Source organism: Zonotrichia leucophrys, chromosome 5, assembly GCF_028769735.1.
Source record: "Zonotrichia leucophrys gambelii isolate GWCS_2022_RI chromosome 5, RI_Zleu_2.0, whole genome shotgun sequence".
NCBI lineage: Eukaryota > Metazoa > Chordata > Aves > Passeriformes > Passerellidae > Zonotrichia > Zonotrichia leucophrys.
In genome coordinates this window covers 35521323-35541155 of record NC_088175.1, presented here as the reverse complement: position 1 = coordinate 35541155, position 19833 = coordinate 35521323, and the positions used below count along the sequence as shown (strand labels likewise).

At 51.7% G+C, this 19833-nt stretch overlaps 1 protein-coding gene across 2 annotated transcripts in view; it reads right to left on the bottom strand.

Moving 5' to 3' along the window:
- Positions 1–5681: 5681 nt before the first annotated feature.
- The window catches only part of ALX4 (ALX homeobox 4), a 40310-nt gene continuing 26158 nt past the window's right edge, over positions 5682–19833 (bottom strand). For both annotated transcript variants that reach the window (XM_064715453.1, XM_064715454.1), the window contains 3 exons: positions 16535–16845; positions 9629–9757; positions 5682–7563 (listed from right to left, as the gene is read on the bottom strand). In XM_064715453.1, coding sequence (XP_064571523.1) covers positions 7240–7563; positions 9629–9757; positions 16535–16845 — 764 coding nt within the window. In that variant the 3' untranslated portion in view covers positions 5682–7239. The remainder of the gene's footprint in view (positions 7564–9628; positions 9758–16534; positions 16846–19833) is intronic.

The following is a 19833-nucleotide window of genomic DNA, read 5'->3' as shown; positions in this document are numbered from 1 at the left end:
TTGTAAACTTACAGGTCCTTCTTTTGTGAAACTTCTCTTTGAAGGTGAGAGGCAGGTCTCAGCTGGGTGCTGACCACAGTTAGTGCTGGGTGCCTTCAGCTGCAGACTGATGGGAACAATAACTGCTTTGCCACACTTCATACAAACAGGAGGGGAAAAGGTTTTAAGGAGAAAGGACCGTAAAATGAGATCCAGGAATTCAGTAAGGCTACAGCAAAAGGAGCAGATTGCTAACTCAGAGCATCTGTTGTTGCCCTGTGAGTAAGTTACGAACTGCAAAGCAAGAGAAAGTGGAAGATCCTTTCACAAATAATAAACACTTGTTTGTCTCAGATTAAATGCAACACCTTTACATGTGGGCTCCAGCTGGCCATAAGTAGATGCACCTTGCATGGCTGTTACCTTCCTTGCCAATAAGATTATTGAACATCCATCTGCTTAAAGGTTAATAACCTGCTTTTAAAAAGAGGAAGAAAAAAAGGCAAATCTGTTTAGTTTACAGGAATAAAAAATTGTTTTTCATTTAAACTGGCCGAACTTTGCCCTGCCTCAAAGTCATATTCTCCAGCAGAGAAGGAACGCGTTAACCTAGGAGCTGTAGCCACATCTCCCAGAGAGAAATTTTTCCATGTGTTTTAAATAACTCCTGTAACTCCACTAAGAAGGTGCAGCTTCAAGAGGAAAATGCACATTTCTAATCTGGGTTCTGCCACTATCTAGTTTAGAGAAAGACTTTTTAGTTCTTTGGCATCATTTAGGCCAGGAGCAATTTCTGATGTAAACCCATACAAGCAGTATGTTACTGAAACTGGCTTTAGGCTCTCAACACTCTGAACTCTGCCAACATCTGGAGAATCTGGCTTTGAGTGCTTGGGGAGGGAAGGATTTTTTCTCCTACAAGTGAGAGGAATGGATAAGCTTGCAAAAGCACCTGCATTATCCATTTCTTTGTGAGACAGAAAACAGCCATGCACCATCTGAAGCAAGCTGATGCTCCCAGACAAGTGATGGAAAGGCCAGAGGGGCTCTGTGGGTCTTGGTGGGTTGTTGGCAGCTGCTGGGCACCTTCTCAGCTTTGCCTGGGCAAGACAGGCCCTTTCCAGTCCACCCAGCATCTGGGTACAGGGACTTGGGTCCTACTGGGCCCAGTGCTGGTGGGTCTGTGCAGTCTGAAGGAAACAGCTTTGCAGCTGAGTTTATTGATGGAGTGCAAGCCACAGAAAGAGCCCTCACAGAATGCAGATTTCCCTGCAGTGGGACAAGATCTGTGCCCTGTGAACTTGTGGGGCCCAGACAAACCCTTCCCTTTGTGTGGGGACAAGTGAAACCCAGAGGGCTCAGTCTGCCCCCCAGCCCACTGAGCAGCTTCTGGCTGCAGGCAGACACCTCTGGGAAACCCTGCAGACCCACAGAGTTCGAGAAGAGGGTGGGTGAGGCTTGGATGCCTCTGCTAAGGTGGAGAGGAGAGGGAGTGTGATGGCCTGTGGGAATATGGGAAACACCACCAGCCCCAGGTGTCTTCTCCTAGGGCTTCAAGAGACCTTGTGCTTGGTACCCCGAGCATGACTGTCCTGTGTAAAAGGGGTGGTGCCACAACATGGGGACCTGAGGGTCCCCAGCTCTGCGGCCTCTTGCTGCCAAGTCAGCTTCTCCCTGTGTCAGCTGGGATTACCGGCTGCCTCATTAAGGACTGCTTGAGAAGGGCTGGGAGACCTGCAGGAGCCCTGTGAGGCTTAAGCTCTGCGGAGCAGCAAGCCAAGAGGACCATCCTGCTCTCCAGCCCGTGGCCAGGGTGCCGAGCCGTGCCGAGCGGTGCCGAGGCGCTCCCGGCGGCGGCGGGGCCCGGTGAGGCGGGAGCGGCCGCTGGGCACTCCGGGCCCGCCCGCTGGCTCCTGCCCAGCGCTTTGTACGGCAGAGGCGGCAGCCCGTGAGCTGCCACCTGTTGTTAATCTACCCCCGGCTAATCCATTCTGGACTGCGTCAGCAGTTCAAAAGGGCACTGTTAGTATTTTTTGCCAGCTTCAATTAACGTGAGATTTTGGAGGCCCCTCTGATCACATTTCATCTGTCATGAGTCAGGAACAAACCAGCCAGATTGCAGTTGAGAGGAGAGAAGAGAAGGAGTTTATTGCAAACCAAAACAACAACAGTGTTTGTGCCCCCTTGGCCAGGGTGGCTGGGAAGCAGGGACCTTCTCACTCCCTTCAAAACCTGGAAAAATAAAAACTGATGACTGGAAATTCCAGCCCTTCACCTCCAAAAAAAAAAAAAAAAAAAAAAAAGCTGCAAGTGCAATAATTTACTTCAAAAAAAGTTAAAAAGAATCAAGCTGCAAGACTGTTTGTTCTTTTTTAATATTCCACTGTAATGAACTGGTAATACATGGTTGCATAGGCAATAACATTGCATGGCACAAACCTCATGTGGCAACATTTAAAATTATTTTTTTATTCTTTTTTTTCCTGAACATTTTTAAAACTTTTTACTTTTTTATTTTTTCATATGTTCTACCCCAGGCCGTTAAGCTAAAGAGAAGAAAAAAAAAAAGGTAGCATTTATACAAGGTTACAATATTTTACAACAAAAAACCAATAATATTGATTGAGGTTTGTTTTCTTTCTTTCTCCCAGTCTCTCTTTCAAGCACTGCACACCTAAACTGATATATTATTATACATTGAAAACTGTCCTTCAAAATCAGTAGTATAAAAGTCCTAGCTCTACCTACCTATCTAGCTATGTGGGGGGAGTGGAGAAACATGTTACCAGCAAAGAGTTAAGGGGGTGTAAGGCTGCTCCCTCGCCTCCTCCCAGCTCCCTTCGGGAAGCTGCAAAGGGCTGAATGACTTTCCATCCGATTCCACCCCCTTCCCGTTTGGGTTTAATTTCTCCCTCGGTCTGTTTGCTTTTTGCTGTGTCAGTCAGAGCAGCAAAATAAACACGGGGCTCTGCCTCTACTTGATTATTTTTCAATCCTTTCCCAAGAAACTACCTTTTTGCCTTAGTTTGTTTGGAGAGTGTTTTACAATGTGCTGCCCGGTCTGAGTGTACTCTGGGATTCAGGGGAACGCGCCTCCCACCCCAAAACACCTCCAGTGCAGGAGGAAAGCAGCAGGCAGCCCTGCTGGGCAGCACACGGGGTACTCCTGGGCCAGGCTGGTGATGCATCCCCTTGGCTGATGGGGCTGATGGGGCAGGAGAAGCCATGGGTGCTGCAGCTCTGAGACCTCACATGTGATGCCTTGTCACTGCGTGTGGCCTTTCCCTAACACCCTACTCATGCCATGGCTCAGGCCAGGTGTGGTCCAGCAAGGACGTGTCACCCGGCAGGGATGTGCATTCTGGCAGAGACAGATGCTCGGTCACACCCTGCCACAGCCTTTAGAGGAGAGGGAGGGTGGTTCTCTTTTTATTTTGCTTGGTCTTCCTCCCTGTAGGCTCTACCCAGGTAGGGGCTGGGGCAGTGGGACCTGAACCGGGTGGCATATTCTGGAGGGGGCAACTGGAGCCTGGCTGGAGAGCCTGCTGGGAGTGCAGGTGGGTGGCACTGCTGGCAGTAGGTGACGTGCCAGGGGCTGACCTGGCCCTTCTCCAGGAGCTTGTTGAGGCACAGCAGCCCTAAGAGTCTGGACCCCGCAGGGCCCAGCAAGCCCAAGCCTAGTTCCCCACTGGTTTCAATTGCTACCAAAGCACTAACTACTGCTTGTAGGCAAGAAGTGCCTCTAAGTGCTTGGCAGGGAGCGGTACCCAACCACTTTTAAGCCAGTGCCAGGAACCCATGCTGCTCTTGCTATTTGCATCTTCCTGGTCTCAAAGCTGTGGGACATCTCTTGGGTTCCCAGCCACCTTGTAGGATACCTGCTGCATAGCCAGGACCAGGACTGCTTGGGAGAAATGTTTTTCTCCTCCCTCCATGAGGCTGGAGGGAGCATCTGGGTGAGCTCTGTGGGCTGCACCCACAGAGGATGCCACCATGGGCATGGCAGGTGTTGGGACAGCTGACGCTTGTGAGACATTTTGGTGGTGGATGGGGATAAAGCTTGCAGCTTTGAAGGCAAGTCCAAGCCAGAGAATTGTGATTCAATGTATAGACAGGAGTAAAATACTAAATAAGAAATAAATAGAGAAGAAAGTCATAAATAGAATTGAAAAGTATTAAAATAACAACAATAATAATAATTAAAAAAGGTATCATCAAGGTAACGTGGGATTGCAAGAACAGCACTGACCCTGTGACCTTTAAGAAATGCAGTAGCTGTAGGCTGGCTAGGTTAAGATACACACACACACATATATATATATACATATATATAAGTATATATATATATATTTATACAGTTTTTAATGTTAATTTAACAGCTAGTTTTAAAACCCTTTTAAATTAATTTTAAAAATGTGTTTTAAGTACAGATGCATGTAGCTTAAAAACTACCAGAACAACTGCTTTTGAAGGTTTGGGATTATCCAGCATTATCCAGAAGTGTGGGTGCAAGGGACTGTGCCTGAATGGCAGCAGCACCCAGGGAGATGAGGAGAGCCTGATGAGCAGTGGGGCTGCCTGCAGCTGGAGGTGGGAAGGGAGCCCTGCACAAGGGGGTCCAGGGAACAACATTCCCCTTGCCTCGTGGTGTTTGCAGGCAGGCTGAGGGCTGGGCACGCACCGTGGTGTTTAAATTAGACTGAGTCCAACATGTGCTTTCCACATGAATTTTAAGGTGAGAGAAAGTGGGGGCCAAGCTTCTCTAAATGCCAAGTCTGCTGCCAGAAGACTGTCCTCTCTCTCTCTCTCTAACAAGACAGGGATACAGCACTTAATCCTCTGGGCTGTTAAACAGCTCAGATGAAATACTGGCCCTGTGGAAGTCTGTGAGGAAAAGCTACCTTTTAACTTCAGTAGGGAATGTAGCTAAGCTCTTGAATAGATACAGCCCTCCACTGGAGCTGCCTTCAGAGCTTGCAGGCTAAGTGAGACCTGTCCCCATATGCCTGCCTGCCCCACTGCCCTCTCCTTAGCTCTGCTTGTTGCTAATTTGCTTTGTCAGCAGTGGTACTGGACTGTTCAGGCAGCAGCCCTCCCCTGATTGCCTGCTGACATTGGGAAGCATCAAGATCCCCAGTGTACCTGGGAAAAAGCTCAACACCGTGCTCAGCTGCCTGCACAAATCTGGACAAATTGCCTCCTGTCACCAGTCCTTGGGTAGCTGTAAAGCTCAGTGGCTTCTGGGGTACTCAGTGAGAATGTACACGCCTCCAACTGGTCAGCATGATCCTGCCTGGTCCGGTGATCAGCATCACTTTCAGCATCTAAGCCACCATGCTTGAGGTCTCAGCTGAATGTTTAGGCTGACATGTAAATCCTGGCTGTTTGTGATGGGAGAGGCCCTGGTTATGCAGATGATGTGGTGAAATGCATGCTGGCTCCCTGTGCATAGCAGGGAATGCATCTCTTAGCATTTCTGAGGAGAGAAAAGAAACACTACTGGTGTTTTCTAATTCCAGTAAATATATTACTTTTCACCCAGGAATATGGTATCATTAAGGTAGTGTATTGACAGTCTAGGCACTATGGAAATACTTGTATGGCTCATTAACCTGAAGCTGGACATTTGGTTGTAGCTTATTTGGAACTTTTTCCAAGACCACTAGATATTCTTGGACCTTAAACCACAAGATCCCCTAACACTGAGCAGAGGAAAGAGGGAAGGGTGACACACCAGTTTTTCTGGGAGTAGTATCCTATAATTCCCTTGTAAATCTTGGAGATGGCTACCCCAGCTCAAGCCCAGCTTGCAAAGCCACACTGTATGGCTGGTAGTGCTCAGCTGACTTTCAGCTTCTCCTTGGCAGTATTTCAGTGCCGCAAAAGGATTCCAAAATTATTCCATGCACTATGATCACTGAAAAACTTGTAAAACATTAAGCCTTGCAAAGGAGATCTTACTGAACAGCTCTGTGCAGGTAAGAGCACTGGGACGGAAAAGCAGAGAGGCATGCTGGTTCACACAAACCAGAGAAGCTCTGGTCTCTTCTACTTCCTCTGCAAATGAAGAGGATCTGAGGTGGCTGGAGATGGGGCAGTATCACCTTGTTCTCCCTTGAGCCCCTTCCCAGCCTGTTCCTTTGCTGTCCCTGGTGCAGAGATGCCCACAGCCATTGTGTGCCCCAGGGCACTGGGGTGGAAGGCTGAGGGAGGGCCTGTCATTGCACATGTCTGACCCCAGCATGAGGTGTATGAGGAATTTGGTGGCCTTGTGCCACTGTGGTGGTGTGCTAGTGCTTGAGCTCTTTCTTAGAGCAGTCTTTCTGGGGACTTGCAGATTTACATAGCAGTTGTGCTTCCCTGCCAGAGCTGATGTCTCTAAACTGAAGTTAATAATTCCCAACCCAGTGAAAGACAGAGGGAATCTTTTCCTGTACCACCATACTTGTGAGGCTCAACAGAGAGCTCAACCAGGAAAAGCAAAGCCCAGGGGCATTGAGCCATGCTGGAAAGCTTTTGTTTGCTGGGGTGTATCTCCATCTGGGTCACCAGAGGGCTGGCAAAGACTCTCAGCGTGATAACACCATGCTATGGTGGGTAGAGGGGCATCCCCTTCACAGGCCTCTACAATTCTGCTTCATCTCAGAGTACAAGATGGAGTGGGAGCGGGGAAGAAGGAGATGGCTTCTCCTGGCTTTGGTTATCTTCCCAGCCCTGTTCCCCACTCGGCTGTGGGAAGTTGCAGCTCCCACTAAAATGATGTTGGCAATGTGAGAGAGTCTCTTTGCTGGTGCCAGAGTCCCCATGCAGTCCCTTGCCCAGGGCAGAATACGTGAGTGTGTGTGTGTGAGTGTGTGTTGGTGAGTGGTGGGATGGGAGAAGCTGCTGAAAGGCCAGTGGGCTCTTGCTCTTTGGAAAGGCATGTCTGGTGTCAGAAAAAAACAGCGGGAAGAAAAAATGCCCAGGTTGTTGGGGAGGTGGCAGCGAGAAGGGATGCATCCTATCCCAGATCTTGATGGAAGAGGTGCTGCTCCACAGCCTCCCTCTCCCTGCCTGATCCCAGGAAGCCGGGAGCTGCCACGTTCATGCTGGAAACACTCCACTTACATTAACATATGTCCTTTATATGCCTAGGGTAGCTAAAAGTGCTGCATTCAGATCCCCGAGGAGGCAACTGCTGTCTGGAGTTCAAGCGGATGGATTGACTGGGCTGTCCCCACGTGCTCTCTCCGTGTCTGGCGCGCATGGGCCGCAGCCCTGTCATGTCGCCCAGGAGATCGCGGCGCTGTGCTCCTTTGCTTTCATCCTCAGGGCAGCGATGCTGGAGGTCTTGCGGTCCGGCTCGCTGTTCAGCTCGTAGCCATTGAGGCTGGGGCTCATCCCGGCTGTGCCGAAGAGGCCGCCCATGTGAGTCTGTCCCACGTGGCTGCCGGGCCCGGAGACCCCAAGGAACTCGGAGACGCCGCCGGCCGCGTGGGGGTGAGCATGGGGGGACATGCACGAGGGCACTGTCTCGCAGGGGACCACGCAGGCAGGCACAGGGGACGCTGCTCCATTGTTGCCGATCCAAGAGGGGTTCTGGATCTGGGGATGGGAAAAGAAGCATCAGGGCTGCCCAAAAATGCAGGACATTTTGGGCAGCTGGCCTGAGGGAATGGACTGTGTGCAGCCCCAGCCTGGCAGGGCAGCCTAGTGGAGGGGCAGACAGAGATGGACATGCAGTCCCGTCTGCTGGGCCCTGCCAGCTGCAGCACCCTCAGTGCTCCTGCAGCCAGCAAATCCACTCCAAAACCTGTATGCCAGCCCGGACAGGGGCAGGGAGTGCAGCAGGGTTACTCATAGGGAGCAGGATTGTGCTCCTTCTCTGCCACAGCATCTGTTTATTTATTCCTCTCCCAGACACTGCTCTTACTTTTTTTGTCCCATGAGCACTTTTCTCAGCACAGGAAAATTTGTGTCATCCATGGTGTTTCTGTGGTCCTACTCATTACAGAGGGATCAGGCTGAAAGCAGTGCGGTGAGGCTGCTCATACACCATCCTTCTCCAGCTCGGGGCAGCTTTGCCTAGGCACGGGCTATTTTGTATCACACAGACATGCCTATCAGCTGAGCCCCCAGCACAGGCAGCTTCATTGCCCCTCTCCCCCAACAGGGCCCATCCAAGCAGCATCACCCACCCTGCTGCAGAGCAGAGCCCTGCAGGGCCACCTCAAGAGACCATCTAGGATCCTGCAGGGTCACTCATAAAATGATATTGCAGAAGAGAGGAGGACTCAGTATTTGGCAGTGGAAATAGGTGTGCTGCAGCAGGGGGCACATGGGCATGCAGGATGAAAGCGGGGAGGAGGTGAGCAGCTGGCTGTAGCAAGAGAGCAAAGGGCCCTTCATCCCACTGCCCATTTCCACTGCTTGCCCTTGGGCCCTCTCTGATCTCTTACCTCCTGCAAATTGTTTTTCAAATTTTTGATCTCTTGTGCTGGGAGAGGAGGGCAGTGTATGGAGGGAGAGAGCAGTGTAAGTTACAAAGGCAAGAGAAGGACATGCTAAAAAGGCTGCTGAGAGTGTTCTCTGCTTGAAAAGATGCTTTGGCATCTCAGCTGTTTCAAAAGGGTTTCTTGTTCAGTTTATGGGAGACGCCAAGCGGGAGAGAGGTCAAACACTCCCAGCTTGGCTGCGGGGTAGCATTGGTACAGCACTGGCTGGGGAGGCAGCTGACCAACAGGGTGTCAGGGAGAGAGGGCTTCCAGCAGATCTGTGAGGACAGTCAGGTTCAGAGCATCATGCCTGCAGAATTGCGCCCTTGAGCAAATTCTGGGTGGTGGGAAGAGGAGTGGAGAAAGGCGGGAGTGCTTTCTGAGGCACACCCTAGCCCTGGAGCTAGCAAACCCCAGTCTGCCTGGCATCATCTGGAGCGTTGTGAAACTGGGCTGGCCCAGTGTTTCAGAGACTATTGTGCTGACAGGTTTTCCAAGACAGGAAGCTACGGAGGAGAGGCAACCCTATGACTTGCTGTCAGGGCAGGAACAGTTTCAATAGGACTCAGAAGCAGCCTCAGGTACCCCAGCATGGCTGCTCCCTCCCTTCTTCCTTTAGAGCATAAATTTACAACTCCCTTGGGAAGCATCCCCAGATGTCACCAAGTGTGCTGTGCGTACCACAGCCCATCACTGAGACACTGCTGTGGGAATTTGCCAGGGGAAAAATCCTTTTATCCAACCACCATGTCCAAGGGCCATCAAAATCAGACATGGTAACAGGAAGCCTCCCTGGGATCTGCTATTCTTTAGGCATGAATTAGTCTTTTGGATCTCTTTCAAACCAGTGGAAAGTTAGTGGGCAGCAGCACATGTGATAGGATGTGCTGAGCAGGGTGACCTGTGCCCAAGGGTGCTGCTCTGTATCACACTGCTGGGCCTGGTATCTGCTTTAAAGATGGCTGCGATGGGCCAGGTCATGAGGGAGCCAGGCAGAGCACCTGACTAAAAAAGGGCCAGCCCTTCAGTACAGCCTGGCAGTATAGCCCTGGTCCCTGCAGCCTTGCCTAAGGGCAGGCAGATGTGCCTGAGAAGTAAAGCCTGGCTTGGGGAGCGCTGGGAGCAGAGGCAGCGCGTCCAGCAAGCACAGTGCCCAGGCAGGGGAATGCACTCACCTGGGCGTAGTTCTCAGCACGGGTGAGCAGAGGCAGCTCGTAGGCAGTGGAGAAGTGGGTCCGGACCTGCTGCATCTGACCGAACCGCTCCCGCTTGCGCCATTTGGCTCGCCGGTTCTGAAACCACACCTGGGGAGAGGCGACAGCAGGGCTGTGAGCAAGGGCAGCCCGGCAGCCCTGAAGAGCCCACCAGAGGGCAGGGCCTCACCAGGCGGGTGGTTTTATATGGCACAGAGAAGGGCACTGCTCCACACACATGCTCTGCAGGGCAGATACAGTCCCTCCCTGCTCTCCTGAGGGTCTGGGGCCAGCCTGTGCTCCTAGAAAGGTACACTCCATGCAAACGGGGATGTCCATCTTCTGGTGCACAGGCGCTCTGGGGACATTCCCACCTCTTGCCTCCCACAGCCTGATTTGCCCTGGAATAGCCCTTCTTCCTCTCACCCCTAAATCTGTGTTACCCAGGCTCTGCCTGCAGCTCTCCTGCTGTCAGCCAGTCTCAGAGAAGTGTGAATACATCTGTGTGTGCTGCTGCTGCCAGGCTGAAAAGAGCAGTGACGGGGCTTTCCCCAGGACTAATCCTGGCTATGATGATGCCATTGACTGCAGCTTGCATTTCTCACCAACTCCCTCATTTTTCTTAACCGCAGCAAAAAATACAAAGCTGAACACCCCTTCCCTCCTTAGCTGCAGGAAAGGACAGGTGTCCTTCTATAACATCCTTTGGTTTACACTGAGTTTTCTTTGCAGGGTTTGCTACTCTTTACTTCACAGTGCTGCTCAGATCCCTTCAAGGCAAAGACCAAAACTCTGTTTCTGCTCTTATTTTTACTGGCTTGACATCAGTGTGGATTATTGCACTGTTGTCAGCACCATTGCTCCTGATTTGCATCAGCCTCAGAGAGATCAGAGCCTGGCCCAGTGTCTTCAAAGCCTCTTGAAGCTCGTGAGTCAGGGAAACACATCAATCAAGAGCTGCTTTGAAGGCACTGAGAGATGAGGGCGATCACCGGGGGCTGGGTTGTGCAGGTCACGCCAGTGCATGAAAGGAGCACTCCTAGAGCCTCTCAGCTCTGCTTCGAGTTTTACACGGTGACTCGCTGCAGGGGGCCAGAGGGGGTATTGCTGACAAGCAGCTTGGCCCTTCCCACGCCTGGCCGTGGGGCAGCTTCGCTGCTTGCCAGGCACCTGGGCAAAGCAGACACCAGGTAGGAAGCTCATGTCTTCACAGAACAGCAGGACCAGCCAGGTGCTTAGCACAAGGTAGGATGGCAGGACAATTTTTGTAGGGGCAGGAATGCTGTGGCACCTTCAGCCTGAGTCAGTGCAGCCAGAAGCTGCTGCTGGGAGGGATAAGGGGTTTGGGTTTCTGGTCTGGTCTGACCTTTCTGCTTGTGCTGGAAGACTTTTTTCAGACTCTCCTGCTTCAGTTTCTGCCTTCCGCCACATAGACAGCGTTGTGCTGGTCTCCTTCTGTCAGGCCTGTGGTATGAGTAGGCCCTGCTATCAACCCCCTATCCCAAACCAAAAACCCTGTGAGTGTTTTCAGTAGGTGCAAAAAGCATTGGGAGAAGCATCCTAACGTTATCCCAGCTGCACACACACTGCACATGCAGAGCGTCCTACTGGAGCAGGTTTGATGCCTCAGGCATCTGTCTGTTTTTCTTCTACCTCTTCTTGGCACAGCCACTGCAGCCCAGCTGCAGGCCAGTCCCAGGGCTGGCCTGGATCACGCCGCTTTGATCTGCAGATTCAAAGTTAGCGGTGGTGACCTGGTTCCTCCTCAGGCGGAGGAGGCCCCGCTGTGCACAGAGGGGTGCAGAACAGGTAGGGAGCAGAGGGCTGCCTGTGCAGGGCTGGGATGAACATATGCCAGGCATACACGGCCCCTCCCTGTGTGGGGAAGGCCCCGGCTGCCTTGCCCGCCTGAGCATCCCACCTGGGAGCAGGACGGCCAGCTCCAGCCCCCACGGCAGTGTGTGGCTCTGCAGTGGGACCTTCGAAGCCAGCAGTTCAGGGTCTGTGCCCCCTTCTTCCCAGGACAGAACAACAGCTGCCTTGACAGAGCAGAGGGAGGTCTCGGCCCCTGTTCTAAAGCATTTATGCATTGGATTGAACAGAGCAAAGTGATTTAAACAGGCAGCTCCCAAATTGCCACGTGGCTGGTGGGCTGGGACGATGTGACAAGTCATTGCATTAGGCTGAAGAAGAGTCTCTTCAGTCCAAGTATTGGTGTCACAGGCACCAGAGACACTCTGAGAGCTGACAGTGAGCTCTGAAGCACTTGTGCAAGGTTTGGACAGCTTTTTAAAGCTTTCTTTTCTCATCTGCTCCAAATCCTTATAGGCTTCTTGGTATCTTGCAGTTGGGTTTCTCCAGACCTCCACAGTGCTCCGGGGAAAACAAGACAGGCATGGCAACGTATAATGTGAAAATGTCAGCAAAAAACCTCAACTAATCCTCAGTATTTCCACAGTCTTAGAAGACACCTGCTTTTAAAAAGCAAATCTAAACCCAAACAGAAGTTCATTTTCCTTTCATTGCCTGTCACTCCTTGTCAAGAGCGGCTGTTGTGGGATGGGAATGTGGCAGCAGAGGTTGCAGTGGCTAGTGCAGTTCTCTGGTGTCAGGACGGGCTACTTCTGCTGTGCAGGGGCCAGCAGTCACTGTGGACTGAATCTCAGTGTTAGCAATTACAGCAGGAGTATATGGTAATGTCATGTATCTGACTCCTGCAGACAATGCTTTGATAAGCCCTGATGTACCAAATCAGCCCTGTAAAAATCTACAAAACAGAGAATGTTTCATATCTCCACAAACATTCGGCTATATGTGGTACCTAAATCCATATGCATACACAGCTGACATGCTGCTGGGGGTGGAGAGGCCAGAAGTGGCCTGAGACAAAGTAAGGAGGCTCCTGCTCACTCTCTTGCTGCCTCTACCCTCACACCCAGTGGGCACTGCCAGTCTGCCCCTGCCACCAAGCCCCGTGTGCCCTGCACTGGGCACAGGGGGATGGGCTCAGCTGGGATTTAACCCAGGCCACTGACCATGTCTGGATATCTGGGGGCTGCATCACTGATTTGTCCTTCCTCCAAGTTAAATGTGTTTTCCCCTGTCTCCTACCCCCACCATGGCAGTGCTGGGTGAGGCTGCCCTCTGCACATGTGGTGATGGGCTGGTGGGGTTGTGCTCATGCCCTGTGCTCAGCACCCCTCACTGCATCACTGCTCTGATGCAGGTAAGTGCTACCCACCACGTTCAAGTCTCTTGTGCTTTTACTCTCTTCTGGCAGCCCCACAGCATCCGTTCTCCCCATTCCTGTCCTCTCACCCTCCTACCCTCCTCTCTCTGCTCAGCCTCCATCTGTCTGTGTTCAGGACCCCATCCCTCTGTGAAAGGCCAGGCTCTCTCCTCTTGCTGGAGATGGACACCAGCCCTTTGCTTTTCAGACTGCAAGAACAGAGCCAGAATTCATCCTTGAGTGCTGAAACTGGACACCATTTTATCAGTGGCCTGGAATGGGAAATTGGAGCCTGGGATGAGAGAATTGAATAACTCGAGCTTGTTTTCATTTCATGTTTAATTTCCTGCAGGCTTAGCTCAGTCTTTCCGCTCCTTCCACCAGCCTCCCAGGGTTTTATGGGGGAAAAGGGATCAAGATATATTACTTCTTGCTTTGCTTTGCTTTCTTTCTCTCCTTTTTTTTCCAAGGCGGTGATTTTGCTGCAGCGGAGTTTGACATTTCCCTCTCACTTTCAAGCCCCCGCCGCATCACAGGGTCACCGCCAAAAACATTTCATTAATGGTCCCAGCAATCATAAAGCTGCCTCTGAGGGGGGCTGGCTGAGGAGTTATATTCCCTGGCTGCGAAGCCTCCTTCCAGTCTCATCCCCTTCTCCTCTCCCAGAGAGCAGTCCAGGAGGCAGATACTGATAACCCAAGAGAGATAAGCAGCCAGGGCCAGGCTGGCATGGGCTTGGGACATGCCTGTGTGTGTTTCTGTGCAAAGGAAAGAAATAATGTGTGAATACACGTATCTACCTTGTTTTTCTAATGCCACTGCCTCAGACATCTGCTGCAGACCTGGATGAGCTGAAAGAGCCTCAAGCAGTTGCTGGTACCAAGCAGAAGCTCTCTCTGGGGCTCTGCAGCCCCAGACATGGAAGAGGAGAAGAAAGGAATGGGATATACATGGTGTGTAGGACCTACATGAGCACAGATCCCCTGTGCACCCTTGCAGGTTTGTGGCTGAGCCATAGCAACCTCTTCCTGGCTGTGCCTCTGCACAGAGCTTATGCATGGCTCCCACTCTGGAAAACAGGGATGTGCAGTATCTTAATAGTACATGGAAACAAGGGGCGAGGTTGTGGGGAGCAGGCAGGAAAATTTGCATTGCATCACAAGGGGAATTATCTTTGACATTGTCAGACACCAGTACAGATGGCTGGAAACTGAGGCAGGCAAGGAGATGGAGCAGGAGAGGGGCCTGGCCATGGAATGCCACTGCTTCACAGACAGTATGGCCCACCTCATGTATGCTGCTGGCATGGGCTCTTCTCCAGACACGAAAATCTCTGGCAGCTACTTCACTAATAAGCATGAGCCTGGCAAAGGGATAGAAAAATCAGAGCCTGCCTGGGCTCTGCATCTGGTCCTGCCTGCAGTGCAGCTGGTTATGCTCCCCAGGAAGCCAAGCCTGCCAGAGGCGATGACCTCCAGCCACAAGCTGTGAGAGGGAGCATCACACCTTAAACATGTGCCTCACCTTTCTGCCATCTTGGTTTGCTTAGTTCAGCTTCGCAAACAGCTGAAGCTGACCTCCAAAAAATCATTCCAGGGCAGGATTATCCCTTAGATGGCCATATCTTCCTTGGCAGAGGGGCTACTGAGCTTCCCTCAAAGCCCATGAGGCTGCAGCAGATGTGTGCCTGAACAACACCCCAACACCCCCAGCAGCCAGAGCCTTTCCCTGTGCCATGGAGGGTGTCTGAGTACCTAGCACCTGCTGCTCCTTGCTCTCCAGTGATAGGAGTGTGCTCTGCTGCTGACAGCACAGCAGGCCTGCATCACGAGGTGGTGGCCTGGTGCCAGCCCATGGCCCAGGTCACCGGGTCCTTCCCAGCAGAGCCAGGGAATGACTGAAATGCAAGTGCTTACCCTTTTCACCATGGGGTAAGTGCACGAGCAGCCAGGCCACTCAGACAAGCCCTGTCACACGAGCCCTGTCATCGCCATCCCAAGTGAGAGGTGGCACTGGCAGGGAGGCTGTTCTTGGCTGCCTGTGGCAACAGGCTAGTGGCACGCTTATCTCAGAGCAAGTTGAAATTCCTCTTTGCCAAATATACTCCTGGATACCTAGGGAGTTCTTCTGCCCTCAGCTGGAGTGTGATCCAGTAGTAAAGTGGGGAAAAACCCCAAAATGTCATATGTAAGAATGTGTAGATTGCATCTGCCTCACCTGCCCTGGCTCTGATGGACAGCCCTTCACACTGCCTGGGACACACAGTAGCTGCAAACCCTGGCTCAGAAGTGAGCAGGAGGAGCTTGCCACCCTCCAGCACCTCATTCTCATTCCTGAGCTGAAGGAATGTCATGCACTGTGCAGCCAGTAACCCGATGCTATGCTGGCCTCCCAGGAGAGCCCATTAGCACTTGTGGTGTGTTCTTGGGAAATGAAGAGCTGGTGTTTGTAGCACTGCCTTGCTCTGCCCATCCTGTGATGCTCAGCATGCTGCACTCAGGACCGATGGGAATCACACTGCTGCCTACTGAAACACAGCCATGCCCAGCCTGAAGAGAAACAGCTGTGGGGAAGAAGAGCACACCAACCCTGCAAACCAGTTTAGGCAAGCACACAGGAAAAATTCTGCTTCTGTTGAATTCAGAAGTGAATGTACAAAGTAAAATGGACTTAAGCATGGATGTGGGCCTTATTTGCAACAACTACTTGTAAAGTTTAAAGAAGATGGCTGGGAGCTGGAAATATTCCTGGTATAAAAGATAGAATCAGGTGTCTCCATGGGCCAATTATTCTTGATGCTAGAGCAGGTTCTGGGGGTGGTGAGCTGACAAATGCCTGCAGACGGAAGTGAGAGGATTAGCTGTGCTGGAGAAGGAGCTGACCACCAAGGTGTGAGCTGCAGATGTCTGCCCCATGCAGGGGTGCTCCTTTTTGCAGATGCTTCTGAGCCCTGACAGAACCTGTTTAACCTTGACTCACAGGAAAGAGCAGTAGTCACAGAATCATTCCCTCCTGTGATGTGCATTTTGGGTCTGCTGGCCCTCCAGGTTATTTCAAGGGAGCTAATTCATGAGAGCTGGCACCTGTGTGGGTGGGGGTGATTGAGGCTGTCAACAGAGCGTGGCTGTTTGTCTCTCCTGCTTCTCCTAAGGTGGTGGGTGCATCTTTTGCCTCCAGATCTCCAGTTTTCATGCAGTTTCAGCACCTGCCAAGCAGCAACAAGAGCTGCCTCTCTTGCATCACCACGTTCTCGGGCACTGAACTCCCAGTCACCCTGCAGCCCCATCTGCCAGAAAGAGCCGATGCTGTGGAAAAGCTTGCTCCAACTTAGACTAATGAACCTGTGTCCCCTGCAAGCCTCCTGAAGAGAGCAGGTTTTGTGCAAACTTTGTTCAGGGTGGTGGTGAGGCTTACCCGCCTGCTGTCCCATTAGCTCAAGGGCAAGAGGTGTTTCTGTGAACACTGGATTGTGGGACACCAGACCAAATAAAGGAGGTGACACCAGTGTCAGACGTGGATGTACCTCTTCGTGCATTCCCTGTGCCACAGGTTCTGATTAGGGCTCAGCTGCCTGCAGCTTATGGAGGGGCTGCAAGGGAACCTCAGAGGGTTTTTGGAGCTCATCTATCCCTTACCCAGCCGCAGGATTTCCCCCATACCTGTACACGAGCCTCGGTGAGGTCTGTCCTCATGGCTAGCTGCTCCCTGGCATAGACATCGGGATAGTGGGTCTTCTGGAAGACCTTCTCCAGCTCCTCCAGCTGGTAGCTGGTGAAGGTGGTGCGGTTCCTTCGCTTCTTGCCCTTGTTGCTCTCCGAGTCAGCCTTGTCCATGGGGCTGGGGAGGTCTGTGCTGGCCCTGTCCTGGGGCACTTTCACCCCGGCCTCCTTCACGCTGAGGTAGCTGCTGTCCATTGCTGAAGGGTCGGAGCTCGGCTGCAAGTCAGGCTCTCCCAAAGCGCTTTCCTTACCTGTTTCAGTGGGAGACAGGGGAGGGAAGAGGAGGGCAGGTTTGACCAAGGGGAGGGGACAGGGAGAGAGAGAAAAGGAAGCACATGTAAATATTTTGACCTATTTTGCCCAGCACGCATGGGCAAGAGGAGGTTGGGGCAAGCTCTCTCAGCTCCTGCTCCCTCTCAGAGACCCGGGTGCGAGGATGAGCCCTGCACACTCAGGTGCACACACTCCAGCAAGATCTTCCTTCAACCTCTCAACACCCACATCAGGGTTGAATGCCATGGAGCACTACATTCCTTGGTTGTGGCCACAGGAAAGGTCTCTGAGAGGTACCCGTCTGCTCCTTGCACCATGCAGGTCCTCTGCCACCAGCCCATCACTGCTCCCCTGCTGAATAACACAGCATAGAAAACCAGGAGTACAGAGCAGCCACATGAGGTGCTCAGTGGGGTCTGCAGGTTTCCTGCTCCTGCATCCTCTGGCAGTGCTGGTGTGTCAGGAGAGGTGCTCCTGACTGACACTCCCAGTCACCCCCACAGCCTTCTGCCAGGACTTGCACGGCTTTTGGCAAAGAGGTTGTGAAAGGGGAAAAACACAGTTTGAGACACCTGCAGAAAGAGCACCCCATGTGTGCAGGGCAGAGGGAAATGAGAAGAGTGTGACAGCAGTCTGGGGCACTGTTCCCACCTGATTGCCCTCAACAATTTATTAATGAGACATGACATATGCGAGCAGTATGGCAGGCAGGAGGAAGAGGTTTCAAGCCCTGAACCAGTGAACAGGTTTCTTTCTAAAAACCACCTTTGAGCTTTGTAAATGAGGTGTATGCACCCTCAGGCAGAGGCACTGTGTGTCCTCTCCTGCACACCTCCTTCCACCAGTGACAGGGGTGTCCTCTTTATTAGCAAGAGTGATGCTACACCAGCAGGACCCTAGAGGGGATCCATGGCTCTCCCTTATCTGATGCCACTGCTCTGCATGGTGGGCTGAACCCAGGACAGAAAAAGAGGGATCTGTGTGAGCAACTGGCTACCTGCCATATAGTGCACAGCTGAGTGTCACACCTGGCCACACTTCTGGCTGGGATTTTTGGGCAAAAGTATGGTAGCCCTACTGCAGGTTTTAACCTTGAGCCACTACGCTCAGTTCCTAAATGCGTGGGAAGTGATACTGTGGTATTTCCTATCCAATACGCTCTCCTTACCAAGCCAAGAGCACATCAAGTGTCTCCTATTTTTTTGAAATTTCCCTTTAGTCTATTTTTAAAACTTACCAGGCCAGGATCAGTCTTTCTGGGAAACAGTTCCACTATTTAGTGATGTCCCCACTGGGAGCTTTTCCCAGGCAATGTGATAGTGTTATTAATGCCAGCTTAGGCATCTTCGCCTGTGTCTTTGGCAATATTCATCTCTTGTTACAAAATCCTTTTGCTAATTCACTGTATGTTTACAGTTTAGCCCTTCTGTGAACAGCTCTGTCACAGCCAAAAGCCCATGAAATTGTTGTGAGAAGGTGCACAGTGTACAAGTCCTTGTCCATCTCTCACTCTCACAGCTGAAAGGCTGCACTGAGATGATTGGGATGAAACCTGGAGGGTGAAATGTGACTGTCACCCTCAGGCATGAGAGCAAGGGTGGCCCAGGTTTAGCCTGGGGGAATGAGCTGTGAAAGGGATTTGGGAAGAAAATTGCCCAGGTGGTACAGAGGGCTTGCAGGCAGACCTTGGATGAAGGCAATGGAGCAACCTGCCACTTTCACCCTACTGTGATTTCAGATGTATTGCTTTCTCTAATATTGTTCCTTCAGACTTTTGAGGAGCTCCCTACAAAGCCTACCAAAGCTTGATGTCTATCTCAGCACTCTTTGCTTTGATCCTTGGGAACATTTTGCAAAAATGTATGCTCCCTGAGTTCCAGGACCAGTGTCTAGGCCAATGACTGACACACTGCCTCCTCTTAGAACCTGCCTTCTCCAACTGGCTGACCTCTCCCACTGCTCCTGGGGGATGCAGGTGGACAGACCTGTCCAAAATGGACTGGGACAGTACCCTGCCCCACAGCGTTGGTAAATCATAAGCTACAGACATGATATTTATAATTTTTACAACTGAAAATAAAGCGGTTCCAGAAAGTCTGCAGCAATGGACTACCACCTATGAGACTCAGTAGAGACAGAGTAATAAATAAAGTATTCCAAGAGGTTGGCTTGGGTTTTTTTCCTCTTTTCTCTCTTTCTTTTATTATTTATGATGTTAGGAAGCTCAGTACATTTCCCCCACAGCTTTGCTCTGGCTGCATCCCTAACCCCTAAGTCTCCTGCAGCTCCAGCAGCAGCAAATACAAGACCTGAAGCCTTTCCTTGGGAAATCCTCTGCTGGTTTTTTTCTGCCTCGGGAGCTCAGTTAGCTGGGGAGAGGTCTGCACAAACACACACAAACACAAACACACACAGAGAAAAGCTCTGTGTCTGTTCTAATTTTGTTAACAGCATAGCTCAAACTGCAGCTGAGAGCTGGGCCCAGGATTTTCAGCAGTGATAAGTTATCTCCATCCCAAGCCATCAGCCCCAAGGAGCAAGGGCTGTCCCTGCTGCACACACAGGGGGTGTTCCCATGCCTGCTCTGCCAGTCCAGAGGCCTCCTTGCAGCTCAGCCATGCTGCCCTAGTGCTCCTGCACTGCAGCACACAGGGGCTTCCTCACCTCCAGCCCCTGAGGGCCCTGGTAGGAGGGAATAATTTCCATGGGAGGGGCAGAAACTCTGGGATGGAGGGCCTGATGGCAGTGCTGGGAGGGCGTGGTGTGCATCCCAAGAAGCAACTCTCATTCCCTAGAAGCAGGCTCCCTGACCTTAAACAGTGACGCTAACTGCTGAAGTGAAACAAATTGCGTACATCTGCATATGGATATGCCCAGACTTCCTGTAACTGGAGATGGCCTCAAAGTTTCAGTGCAAAGTTTGGGGTGTCTGTTTCTAATCAAACCTAGAGAGACCTTGAGTTACA